At 33.4% G+C, this 14,130-nt stretch overlaps 1 protein-coding gene across 1 annotated transcript; it reads left to right on the forward strand.

Annotated features, from left to right (window-relative positions):
- The first annotated feature begins 129 nt into the window (after positions 1–129).
- On the forward strand, positions 130–13,716 carry LOC139487746 (uncharacterized). Its single transcript, XM_071272792.1, has 3 exons — positions 130–568; positions 10,144–10,238; positions 11,940–13,716. Exons 1-3 carry the CDS (start codon positions 478–480, stop codon positions 12,294–12,296), a joined length of 543 nt encoding a protein of 180 aa, XP_071128893.1. The 5' UTR covers positions 130–477; the 3' UTR covers positions 12,297–13,716.
- Positions 13,717–14,130: the final 414 nt, after the last annotated feature.

The raw sequence follows: 14,130 nt of genomic DNA on the forward strand, positions 1-14,130 counted from the left end.
TCTGTAAATATTTTATCCTGGTAATGATCATATGTCCATGCTGGGGCCTTGATTAGAAACAAACTTCTCCTATCTTATGACATGTATATCTGATGATTATTATTTAGTAGTTTCTCAATGTTATAAATCATATGCAGTCAGAGTCGCATTCATTAACAGGAATGTTTTCAAAACAGGAAACTATGGCATCAAACATCGTAAGAATTTGTTATGTATAAACGAGTAAAGTTGCCAAAACACCGGTTTTTCAGTTCTCAGTATCTATTCACATCTAAAAATAATTCATAATATTTCTGAAAACACTTGCATTCGTTACGCAAACATGTCAATTTTTATTAGCCTCTGCAATAAAGCAAGATTTCATTCAGTTATCTGTGCAATCGTAGAGAGAGAATATGTACAAGTAGCAACTGTCAAAGGTGATTTCGTTATATAGGAGCTACGAAAAGGCATAAACAAACATTCATTGAGATACACATGACGATGATTTCTGCCATTGCATCGTCCAGTCGATGTTCGGCTCCCTGTAAACCGTGTAAACCGTCGTCAGCATCGCCTTCATACAAAGGTAAGTTATAATATATATATATATATCTATCATCTGATAATATTCCAATTAAGTTTTAGTTTGATAAGATAAACATTTACTAATGTATGTAGAAAATACCGTTGTAAGGTATGTTAGATAATTTCTCAGCTGTTGTGATCACGAAATGATCATAAAAGTTTTAATTCATCAAAATGTGTAGTCGAGTTACTAAACATGCGAACTTTTTCATTTGTAAATTCATTTTTACTTGTGAAGTGTGTCCCAAATAAAAACATATATTTGATGTGAAGATACCATGGGGCTAGGGAAGCAAAGTTAGCTTTTTGTAATATGCTAAAAAAAAAGATTTTTATGAACCAACAGGAAAGCTATAGGTATCACTGTAATCGAATTAAATATAAAGTAAATATTAAAGGGTACTAGTATTGGAAATCATCGCACGAATTTCAGTAAAAATATAACAAAAATACCGAACTCCATCGTAATTAGTATAAATTCAAAAAGGAGAAGTCCATAAAAAACTGACAAAAACCAAACGTGATATATTTAGATAAGTATTGACCCCCTACAGTTCGAGGTAATCCTGTCTAGTTGTAAACATGTTCATCATTAGAAAGTTTCTTCAACCCAGTGATAGACCTTGATAGAAATTGTTCTCATTGTTTTTTCACATGTAGCCTATTATCAGATCTGTATACTTAGTGGCTTTTTATTGTAATAATGTATAAATACCCAGCCACGTCCTGTGCTTTTGTTAAGAATTTTTTTCTGCTTTGTATCGATCAGTAGTCGATTTCACAAAATTACTTACAACTAACTCTTATGTATACTTTTAAAATATTTCATGAGGACTGAATCTTATAGTTTGTTCTTATGTTGTACTGTTACACCACTGCCACCGATTAGGGGGCGGATTTTCTCATAGTTGAAGGCCTTACAGTGACTATTCTTCTGAAACTACTGGGTCAAATTTAACCACACTTGATCACAATCATCATTGTGATTAGTTGGAAAATGTGTCCGATGGCCCCCGCTTGCCAACCAAGATGGCCTAAATAGCTAAACAAAAACATAGGGTAAAACATTGATAAATGGTCCAGCCAGAAAAAGTTTCCCTTTCGATTATACATTCGGTATCCGTTTTAATATTGCTGAAATTGATTTGCAGTGTGACCAAATTGAGAATGTATTATCATATACTAGAATATGATTGATAAAGATGACAATGTTTCTTACCAAGTAGTCACGGTTTGTATCTCCGTTTTTGACTGTCGCATAGAAATTTCGACTTCCCTAGCCTAACAATTACTCAAGGTAGTCCATTTGGCTGTGCAGAATGTAAGGACTAGTCGGAATTGGAACGTTTACTTCGATAATCCATGTAGGTTCAGCACCTCGCTCTATTAACGTTAGAACCATCTCGACAACTCTCTGGTAGGTTCCGTGTATGACATATTACTATAGTATACAGATAAAATGCCCGCCTCTAGTTTCCAGTTGCAGTTTTTCTGCCTTTCATAATGGTATTTTTTTTTATATCCAGATATATACTTGTTGTATCGATTGTTACTTTTTGTTATCCGTCCAGAGTATTCATGAAATACTTGCCACTGGATGTTAAGCAAACAACAATCAGTCAACTGTTTTTTATTATGTTTCTTTACTTGCGCCAACTTTGCAATAATTTCACTATATGTATATTGGAATATTGAACCAAAGACTATGCATTGCTTTCTCTGTACAATGTTTTTGTATTGAGGGAGAAAAGATTTTATTTAATGTACTTTAATTTCACCTTGATCTCATTTGCATGCATGCCACAGTTGTCAGCTGTAATCGAAATAGATCGTGATTTGCAATGTTAATTATATATAATAATCTAAGCCAACAATTATCGGTAGATGAATAACATGTATGCATATGCTAATCGAACAGGGAAAAATGGCCTTGTCCTAATTTTTTTCCTGTCCAACTCCTATCAAATATATACACGACATATATGGTAGCATTTTTTTTTGTACGCAATCTGTCTCGAATGTTTAATTTGATCATCTGCATGAATTTTATCTCAGTTGTTTGTAATGTCACATAATTATGATAGGTCAGCCCTGTTTGGTATTCAAGGTCCTTATAATTACAACATGTCTGTGTGTTCGTCTAACAGTGTCACCTGAAGTTCGTCGCTTTTGTATTGCTCTATTATTTAAATGTTTTCTCACTAAAAAAAATAAATTTAGTGACTATCTTGAAGCATCTATCCCATCGAACTTGAGATAAATGGTACAACAGATACAGTTAATAAAATGGAGACTACATCCCGCCCAAAGAGCAGACAACAGCTGAAGACCACCAATGGGTCTTCAACGCAGCGAGAAAATCCCGCACCCAGAGGTGGGCCTAAGCTGTCCTCCCCCAAAATAAACCAAAAAAATAAGTACTAGTTCCGTGTAAATGGACGTCATACTAAACTCCACAACTTAAATGAACTAAAAATTAAAGAAAGTCTGCCTCACATCTTAATTTACATCTAGACTATGAATTGACAATCAGGGTCGGTTGAGAACAAAACTTTACCACAAAAGAGATGATTTCAGCTTCCCAATTGCGAAATTTCCATTTTTATGTAGCAACATTTCACTGTGAGCAGCGCCTGCATACGGAGTATATATATCTCCAAATTGATACAATATTCCCGGGCTTGTATTTCCTACCATAAATTCCTTGATATTGATAGGGTTTCTAGTCACAAGGAAGATACTAAACCATGTTTTTCATATGATGAAGTTGAAATCGTTCCTTCGTAAATTTTAAGGACGATTTCACGTGTTATTTGACCGTTATGGAATATCCGTTTCACAGATGATTGCGGATATGTTCCTAATTTCGTAACTACAATTCCGTACCCTTTTCACTAATGTGACCTACCGAATTAGACTTGTTACTGGGTTTGTACTAACAAGAGCAACTCGACAGGTGGTACATATGCAGAAGGTTCTGCTTACCGTTCAGGAGCATCTGAAATCACCCCAGTTTTTGGCGGGGTTCGTGTTGCTAAGTATTTAGTTTTCTATGTTGTGTTTTGTGTACTAATGTTTGTATGTTTGTCTTTTTCTTTTTTAGCCATGACATTGTCAGTTTATTTTCGATTGATGAGTTAAAAGTCCCTCTGGTATCTTTTAAACATTATATTACTGCTTGCTCGAGTTCTTGTTATCTGATTGGCTACAGAAATGTGTTTACTAAAACACATGACATTGTCATTGATATCTACGTGTTTGTACTTCATGGGAGGTTAATGTGTGACCTGGTATTGCGGTAGCTGTGTATTAATACTTTTATCTAAAGTTGTTCATATTAACGTACAGATGACGAGTTGATTGCCATCGCCGTCTTTTATATATCTCTTCCCACTAAGAATTGAGGAATAAAGGCGAACAGTTGTATACAGCAGATATGCTTTCGTGCCAACTTATTAGATACATAATCAGTCATAAAAAATGATAATGATATGTACTTTTATTCTGTAATACCTACACTAATGTTTCCTAATATATCAGGCGCGGATCCAGAGGGGGGGGGGTTCCGGGGGTTGGAACCCCCTCTTTTTTTCGGCCGATCAATGCATTTGAATGGGAGCATATAGCTGGAACCCCCACCCCCCTTTTTTTTAAATGGCTAGATCCGCCCCTGTATATGTATTATACAGATATGCGAACAGCATTTGTAATGCTCAGTTTGAATTTCAGCCTCCACTAAAATTAAAAGGACAATGCAGTTGATTAATTTTAAATTATTTAAAGTGCATCAGACCACACTTATACATATAGGATCATACAAAGCTAGCACGATGTTCAAACACAGCCGAACTACAGGGGCGGATCAGGCCGGATATTTTTAAGAAAAAGGGAATGGTCCCAACCCAGGAAAAATGCATTGATCAATAAAAAAGGGGTATTCTAACCCCGACCCCCCTTGAATCCGTAACTGAACTACAAGAAACACAGAGTTTAGATAGTTTCACTAAATACAGGCATCAAAGAAGATACCGTAAGAGTGCCAATTAGACAACTCTCCATCCAAGTCACAATTTATAAAAGTAAACCAAATAGGTCAAAGTACGGTCTCCGATAGTTACACGGAGCTTTGGCTCACATCGAACAGCAAGCTATGAAGGGCCCCGAAAATTACTAGGGTAAAACAATTCAAACGGGAAAACCAATGAATGATATAATCTATATAAAAAACGAGAAACGAGAAATACTTATGAAACGACAACTACTGAACATCAAATTCTTGACTTATGACATGCAGGTGCAAACAATTGTATATGCTTCAAAATAATATGTATTTTTGATTGGATAACAACAATCGCAAGACATTCCAAATTCATATTTTATTTCTCAATAAAATGAAACATCAATGAATGCACGAGCTTTCCATGGCACTGTCACAATAATGTATAGGGGGAATAAAACGAAAAAAAGATATAATTCGATCGCAATTGCGTGGTTGTAGCATAAACTAGCTGTAATAAAACAATTGAATGCTTCTTTTGAAATTTAGTAGGGATATAAAAGCTTTGATTGTGACTGAGTGCGTATATTTTTAGTATGAAGCGCTTTTACATCCCAATAAAACTGTTACAAAAGAAGCAATCAGTTCGTGCAATGGTCATCTGCATGACAACAATAACAAACACAGATCCGACGTTAAAAAGTAAGACGTGCTACTACCACGAAAAATAGCGCTAAGTAAATATTTAACGGGGAAATTTTCTTAGAAATGCTAAAATAAATATTTCAAATTATATATGACAAGAATGTGTCCAAAGTACACGGATGCCCCACTCCCACTATCATTTCCCATGTTCAATGGACCGTGAAATTGGATAAATAATATAATTAGGCATTAAAATTAGAAAGATTATATCATAGGGAACATGTGTACTAACTTAAAGTTTCGAGTTGATTGGACTTCAACTTCATCAAAAACTACCTTGACCAAAAACTTTAACCTGAAACATGCACTTTCATTTTCTATGTTCAGTGGACCGTGAAATTGGGGTCAAAAGTTTAATTTGGCTTTAAAATTAGAAAGATCATATCATAAGGAACATGTGTACTAAGTTTCAAGTTGATTGAACTTCAACCTCATCAAAAACTACCTTGACCAAAAACTTTAACCTGAAGCGGGACAGACGGACGAACGAACGGACGGACAGACGGACGGACGGACGCACAGACCAGAAAACATAATGCCCCTCTTCTATCGTAGATGGGGCATAAAAATAAAGATTGCTTCTTAAATTATCACATTAAGATAGAGAAAGAATAAAAAAATATAATATTTATATGCTTCGGAAGACACAGATTATCAGAAAAAACGTTTACTTAGCCTGGTCCCATGTAACAAACTCCAATCATAAAACTCGAAAAATCGCGAAATGTTCACGCAACTCTAAAACATTTTGCAAGAATGTTCTATGACGTGAAATATTTCAGTATTGGGTTACATGGCTGTCTTAATTTAAAATATGCATAAATATTTTGAAATGAATATGATGTTCGGAAATGTCCCATGGGAAATTTGTTTGGAAACTTGAAACATTTCAGTAAAAAAAATCATTTTTTGACAGGTAATTAATTAATTAATTGTAAGCACGATCGTTTTGTACTCAGTGTAAGCTCCAAAAATTCAAATTAATAAATAAATTGAGCTACATATTCAATTCAAAACAATAGGTTTGCAATGTCTTGCGGAAATGTCCGAGTCAAACTTTCATACCTTCACAAAACTTTTACGGCCAAAAAAACAGAGATTTCATTTTGTGAAGATTATTTTTCGGCTTTGATTTATATACCAATAAAAAGTACTTTAAAAGTTGAAGTTGGTACACCAAATTGTATTAAGATTACAGGGTTGTCTATAAAAAAATACGGATTTATGAAAATGTCTTGCAAGGTTGTCCGTTAACAGTATTTGACGTCGCCGTAATATGCTAGGGACGGCAGGAACTGCATTTGCGGGTTCCTTCCTCCACTTTAAGTAAATGTCCTGCTTTCAACAAAACGAAATAATGCACATATTACAAATTTGACATTTATTAGACAATCAAAAAGTAAGAAAACTTCAGTATCATAAATATTAGCCCGATTGTACTGTACAACTGCTTGAATAAACTCAAACTCGGGTTGAATACATAATGCAGCAATATTTCCAAAAAAACACATAATTACTAGCAGTAAAAATTGGTTATAAAATCATCTTGGATTGGAATATCACGTCATTTCTACTTGTGTGTTATGCTTTGTATTTACCCAACAAGGAAAGCAGGAAAAATTTGATAGTGCGCGTTTCCTAATTAACATCATTTTCTGTTACGCTAAATGGTAGCAATATCTGACATAGTCTTAAATATTGTATATGAAAAATGCACAATCTTACCATTTTATGCACGGACTATATTCACTTATAATTAAATAATGTAATTATAAGTATTGAATGCTTATTTTTGTAACTTCATAGGGTTGTAAAAGCGTTGACCGTGCGCACATTTTTAGAATGCGCGGAATGCAAAATGTACATCGGTCAACGCTTTTACACTTCAATGAAGTAAGTTACAAAAAGAAGCATTCAATTCTTAAATGTGATAATGGGAAAGGGAACGGTTATAATTTGGCTTTAAATATACAGTGTCATCTGATTAAACCGAACCATGAATAAACCGGAAACCTGTCTAATCCAAACTTGTTCTGATGACCAACCCTATCACATTTTATGCATTGTGAATCTAATGAAACCGAATACCTGCCAAAACCGAATAATTACATTAGATGTATGTTTCATTATAATACGTTATTCTGATTGGCTAACTGCACATCACGTGCTATTCCTGAAACAATTGCATTAGACAATAACATTTATCATTCATGATGACACGAGGTCCCACACAGTCAGATCTTACTTCGTCAAAATTATCATCTCCCCATTACGCCAGTTGATTTTCACAATCGTAGAAACGGAAGCCATTGTAGGGATGACGCGCTACCAATTTTGCTCTTGGAAACCGATAAATTTATCCATATTGCACCATTATGATCCTTATATGTCAGTTGTATTTTTAAAGACAAATGTATCAACTAGCTAATGAGCATCAGTTAATAATCTTGTCTGCATTGATTCAACTTAAAACTATTGTCTGATCGGTTGTCAGGTGGAATTTTCGAAAATTCATAAACATTTAAAAAAATTCTAAATAAATATTTCGTGGAAGGGCAGACTAGATTTTTTTTAGTGTATGAAGACTATAAACTCTAGTTATCACACACAAAAAAAATGGAATTTTTCGAAGATATGCATTTTCATCATCCAACTTGAAAGACTGTCGTCAAGTACTTTCAGTAAAAAAATAGCTATTCGAACACACCTTCTCTATTTTTGTGACTCATTAGATAGGTATTTCACTTGACCTATATATTTCATCTTTTAGTACTGTGATTTTTTTGTGTTATAACGTCAACCTGTAGCTTTAATGTATACAAATGATAGAATTTGAAGCGAGACGATGTATGAAATATTCTTGCTTTGTACGATATCAAGACAAAATACTCAACTCAAACACGCCCTAACATAAAACGGTGCACTCGATTTTCTCTTTTCGATACAATTGTTACCCATTTTTGGAATTTTTTCTTCAGTCACATAATGAAAGGGCAGACACGAAAATTACTGAAGTAATAGATTGATATGGTTTCCGTCCGTGGTAATTTTTTCAAAAAAATCGGAGGTTATGCATTTTTGTCATCCAACTTGAAAGATACCCATGTCGTCGACTTGATATCTAATTGTTCTGCTTAACTATGAACTAGATAAATTGAAAACTTATGCAAATGGTGTTTTTAAAATAAAACACCTCGTAATTTAGAAGAAAATTGCAATTTTGTTTGTTTCTATTAACTTTTAAAAATTTTGTCACTATAGTAAACAATACAGTAAACATTTATCGCCTTCTCTAACAAAGAGCTTCGATTCTTTTGTTCTATTTCAACCTGGTTTCCGACTGCACAATAAAATGCATAGGTGAATTAAATGAAACTTTGATAAAAATCGTGTTTTCATGATTCTAGTTTAAAAAATGTAATTATAAGTATTGAATGCTTCTTTTTGTAACTTTATAGGGTTATAAAAGCGTTGACAGTGTGCACATTTTTAGTATGTTCCGCGCTTCATACAAAATGTACTTCGGTTAACGCTTTTACACCCCAATAAATTTACAAAAACCAGCATTCAATTCTTAAACAAAATCTCAAGTCCCGAAAGGGTTCGGTTTAGTCAGGTTTTACTGTATTTAAAAGGGATTTTTGAAAAAAAAAATTGTTTATACATTGACAACTAGGAAAACAAATCGCAAAATTGATGTTTTCAACAAATTTCTTGTTTAAAAAGAATAGTTTTGTTTTTATAGTAGAACAATTGTCTTAGAAAAATGTTCACACCCATCCCTCCACAATGAATGAATGGTCGATGCCGTATAACCTTTTGTCCGGTATGTTCCAACACAATACTTATTGGATTTGATTCAGACACACAAGTATTAATCAACAAGATGTATACGCTAATTACACTTACTATCATGACTATAGCTATTATCTTCCCACGCAAAGGATTAAACGTAGTGTATTTATAGAGGAAAACAGATATATTGAATCTTCCAAAAATAAATTTAATAGCTAGATGGTGATGTCGTACCAGAGTACATTTTTGAAAAAGCCACTCATATCATAGTAGAATCAGGGATTCAATACCATAGTAATGCAGTTGAACAAACAATTGCCTTCAGTAATTAAATGTAAAAGTGGCGTATGCTATTAAGTCCAGTTTTTCAGGACGAAAATGGATAAGACCACATTGGAAGTTCCATGGCATTTTTCATTCACGAAAATCTGCAGTTGCCGATGATAACACTGAAATTGCAAACGAAAAAAAAACTGCTTTATATCCGCCTTTTGAAGGTTACAAATGTGCATGCATCGACATTCGAAAAGGGAAAATATCTAAACTCAAGTTGAAAGCATCTAATATCTGATATGTGGTTTCAAGAATTCTTTGACATTTACAGTGTTATGTATTGTCAACCTTTTGTCTCAGTAAAAATGCAAGATTTTTAAGGCTGTAAAATTTAATTAAAAATCATCAACAGGTTTTATATTTTTTCCAAAGAGCGTACCTCAGCTCTTTGGTCGGGTTGTCGTTTCTTTGTCACATTCTCCATTTCCATTCTCAATTTTCATATTCCATATACATGTTATTTGAAGAGGGGTTGCATTCAACATTTGCAGCTCATGAGCAACCAGCATAAGACAAATGAGAGTCATGGCATTAGAAGACAATATATTCATTGTTAAAGCTAATATTCAAGGAATACATTTTTACATCCATAAACTTTTAATGTGTGTTTTTTTCCTCTTTGGGTGAGGTGCATTTTTCTATGTGATATTTCAAAAATGTGAACAGTTGTGTTGCTTAGCTATAGGTTTAACTTTGGTGTTTGATCACCTCTTGTATCCACCTAACGTTCAATGATTCTTTTTCAGTAAAAAGGAAAAAGAGTATTGAAGATGAGAGAAAACAGAGTTTTGAAGTTGATAAACGTTTTGATATCGATGGAGCAAAACATATTTCAGAAAAGGTATTTTTTCATAAACTTTAGTGTATGAAATAAATAGATTCCCGTTATTACCTGAGTAAAGAAGAAAGAAATTATATACCTTGTATCAGTGTTAACAAATATTACCCATAACTAAAGGGTTGTTACCTCCATCTTGAAACCTTTTAAAAGGATTATTTAAAAAAAAAAGATGTGGTATGATTGCTAATGAAACCAAATGAAACAGAAATCAACAGCTATAGGTCATCGTGTGACCCTCAACAATGAGCAAAGCCCATATCGCATAGTCAGCTATAAAAGGCCCCGAAGTCTAATTTAAATTTATCCATCTGAGGGTAAAAGATTCCCATCGAGGAGCGTATGTCAGCATGGCTTTTCGTGATGCAAAAGTCCACTTGCGGTCTGAATGAGTAAAGATAAACTCAATATACCTTTAATATCACTCGTTAAAGAAAAGTGTTACTCTCTCTCTCTCTCTCTCTCTCTCTCTCTGCATGTTGAAGAATCATTGAAACAACTCTTGGAAGACAAGTGACATCATGAAAGACTACATTTCTGCCGATATGCAACAATATATCATTTCCAGTAAGAGTCGATCGGAAGTTCTTATCATGTTTGAGACATGCCAGTAATAAAAATATGTGTCTCATGTTACAATATGCATGCAATTTATTTAGCTTGTATAAATGGTATTACTCAATTTATTTCACTTGACTGGGCGGAGTTTAACCGTTTCGCTCATAATAAACCATTCCATCTATAGATAGGTGTTTTAGGATAAACTCATCAATGAAGTGTTATTTATTCTTTTGTAAATTCCTTTGATGGCAGTGATAGTTGATTAGAAATCAGTAATAATTATAACGGCAATCATCCTAATCACACACATCTTTAAATAGACTGTCCTTATGCAAATTAAAACGTAAGCTCCGCCCGATCAGTTAAAATGACATTGGTAATAATACCCTATAACAAATTTCAATCAACCTACTACTAACTCTCCTATACTGAACACACAATTCAAAACATTATCCACGACCTATATCCTAAAAGGTATTGTTTCGTTGTCAACTGTTAAAGTACTTTGAGTCGAGACCTCTACCACGAGTATTACTTACTTAATCCTCTTCGTGCATACTTGCACATGAAACCACGAGCATTACTTGATATTATCTAGTACATAAAACTGTTTTCTGTTTTCTGTTTTCTATTATATGATTTAATTAATTAATTGGCTGTAGGCAAAGTCATGTTACTGATTTGACTTAAATTCTCATATTTGATTTATAACATACTAACACTTATATCCAAATTATGAAAAGTGTAAAATAAACAATTTACGAGGCATTTGCTCGATAACATGTATCATCGTTTCGTGTGTATTTAAGTCTAGAAGCCATCTAATTAACTATTGGATTGACCTCCGAAGACTACCAACGGTCATAGAAATAGATACCGAACTAGTGCAATTGGATTTTTCTAGGTCTGTTAAGTTTTATATTATAGGTTGACAGTATATGTTAATCTTCTTTTTTTAACTGTATAAGAACGAGTTTTTGTGAATCAAATCAGTCAATTAAATGATTTACATTTGTTTTACTTTCAATATTGACATTCTTTTCCTTTTGATAACCGAACACCCATACCTCGTGCGTAATCCATCTCTAGCCAATGGGTTAAATTGAAGGTCACATTTTTTTTAAACACTTTTATATTTTTTAGGACCGTGAAGCTTTCTTATCGTATGGATTATTTAATATAGTAGCTGGAAAACGGACAGCAGAATTACTCGAAAAACATCATCGTCATGAGCATGATGAACCGCATGGTAGACGAGGATCATGCACAAGTCGTCGATGTTCTGAACCAGAAATACTACGCCATTCAGCCAAACATGAGTTTCTGCTAACTCCACCTAAAAAAGAAAACTTTTTTGAGAAGCACCAGACACCCAAAGAAATGTATTCGTCTCAAAAACATTTGTTAGACGTGAGACCAGTATCGTCCGAAAAACGCAGCTTGAAGAAAGCTGCAAAATCAACAAGTAAAAACCTACAGGAATTCTTCAAAAAGTTATGAGACCTTCCATGGCACACATATGCTTATCATTTATACCTGATGACTTGTGGATCAATAATTCAAATATGCATAGCTCATTACAAGTAAACATGTATTTACGAACCTTTTTTTATAATGCATAACATTAACATAAACGAAGTCATATAGGTTGGCTTCTGTTTCACGATTTCATCAAATCAGCATTGATAGTGGTCAACAGAGAAGCAGTGCGTTGAATACTAGTAAAATATGTCTTTGAAGTGCTCGTGCTAGTGTCTGGAAAAGGTTAAGAATACACACCATTTGTACATAAACTCATATTCATAAACAAATGAGGAGGGTAATTTGTTGTATAATTAATAAACTTGTAAATCATAGCATATATATTAAAGCAAGCCTTAAATAATTGATACAGTTTGGTTATGAATTTGTGTGGATTTGTTCGAATGGAGTCATGTCGTATTAGTCTCAATGGAACTTCCCGCGCTCCAAAAACATATTGGACATGCAATATTGACAATGAAAATGGTAGCCTTAACCTCTGAACATGAACAATATTTTTTGGTTAAAATTTGGACAAAGAAGATATATGTTTCACTCTTAATAAAAGCTTGAAAAGTTTAGAAAGTAAATGTATTTTCTGCTGTACTGATAGTTATCAAATTAATATTAAAACTGTGAGGAAAAGCATATCAGCTACTGATGTAAGGTCTGTTTATACAATTATGCAACGAATGTTTACTTTTATACTATTTTGAGTAAAGTCATCATTTAAATAAAACCACTTGTTAATACCCAAAAGCGTGGAAATTTCAAAACTTTAGTGAGGTTTTATTTTTTATTTTGAGAAATGAAAAATTCAACTCGTCTTTGTTAATAAATGTTCACTCTGTTCAGATATTTTATCATGGTTATGCCATGTCTCAACTTTTTTGAGTCTAACAATCCAATCAATTAAGATTATTTAATGGTTAATGTGAGAACTGCCGGGTCTGTCTGGTCGAAAATATACTGTAATGTATGAACGTTTAAAGAAAGTCGTGCAAAAATTCAGATATTTTATTGCTATCTATTTGAAGTTAAATGCTCGCACATCTGCACCAGTAAAATTCATTGCTTTTAAGTTTTTTTTTATATTTTGTAGATGTTTCATACGCCGTTGGCCTTCAGAAATTCTCCTAAAAGTACAAACGTATTTATAAACAATTATCAAATTAGTTGTACGAAAGGAAAAAAAGAGAATCTTTAGATAAAAAAGATGGCGTTTATCGATAGGCTTTAAAACATTAAACGTGATTTAATATGCAGTACCGCAAAACACATGGGAGTAACTTGTTTAGTACTGCGAAGCATATGCATGAACCTTGTTTATTTTTCTACAAACATTGTAAATATCAGCTCTAACGAATAAACGTTTTGTACTTGTATGAGGTAAACATCATTTTTGCGTGTTTGTTTACTTTATAAATGATATAACTGTAATAATATCTTATATCATCCCCTACTAAAGGTACATAATTACTTCTACGTGATTTTTTTGTACTCTGTGGAATTTTATTTGCGATGTACTTGGTATATTGTGAAAATTAAGGAGATTGGTGATACATTATTTGCAGATGAAGCAGCTTTCGCTCACTTTTTGAATTACTCTATATTTATATATATATGTAAAACCAAATTCAAAATATCAATGGGACGGAAAGGTAAAAAAAAAACTACACGTCAATTCCCAGTTCAAACTTTTATTACATAGATATAGGAAGATGTGGTGTGAGTGCCAATGAGACAACTCTCATAACCAGATTATGTATGACAAAATACAGGTGTCTTCCTCGAATGCCAACATTTTATATGT

The sequence above is a fragment of the Mytilus edulis genome, chromosome 1 (assembly GCF_963676685.1).
Source record: "Mytilus edulis chromosome 1, xbMytEdul2.2, whole genome shotgun sequence".
Lineage (NCBI taxonomy): Eukaryota > Metazoa > Mollusca > Bivalvia > Mytilida > Mytilidae > Mytilus > Mytilus edulis.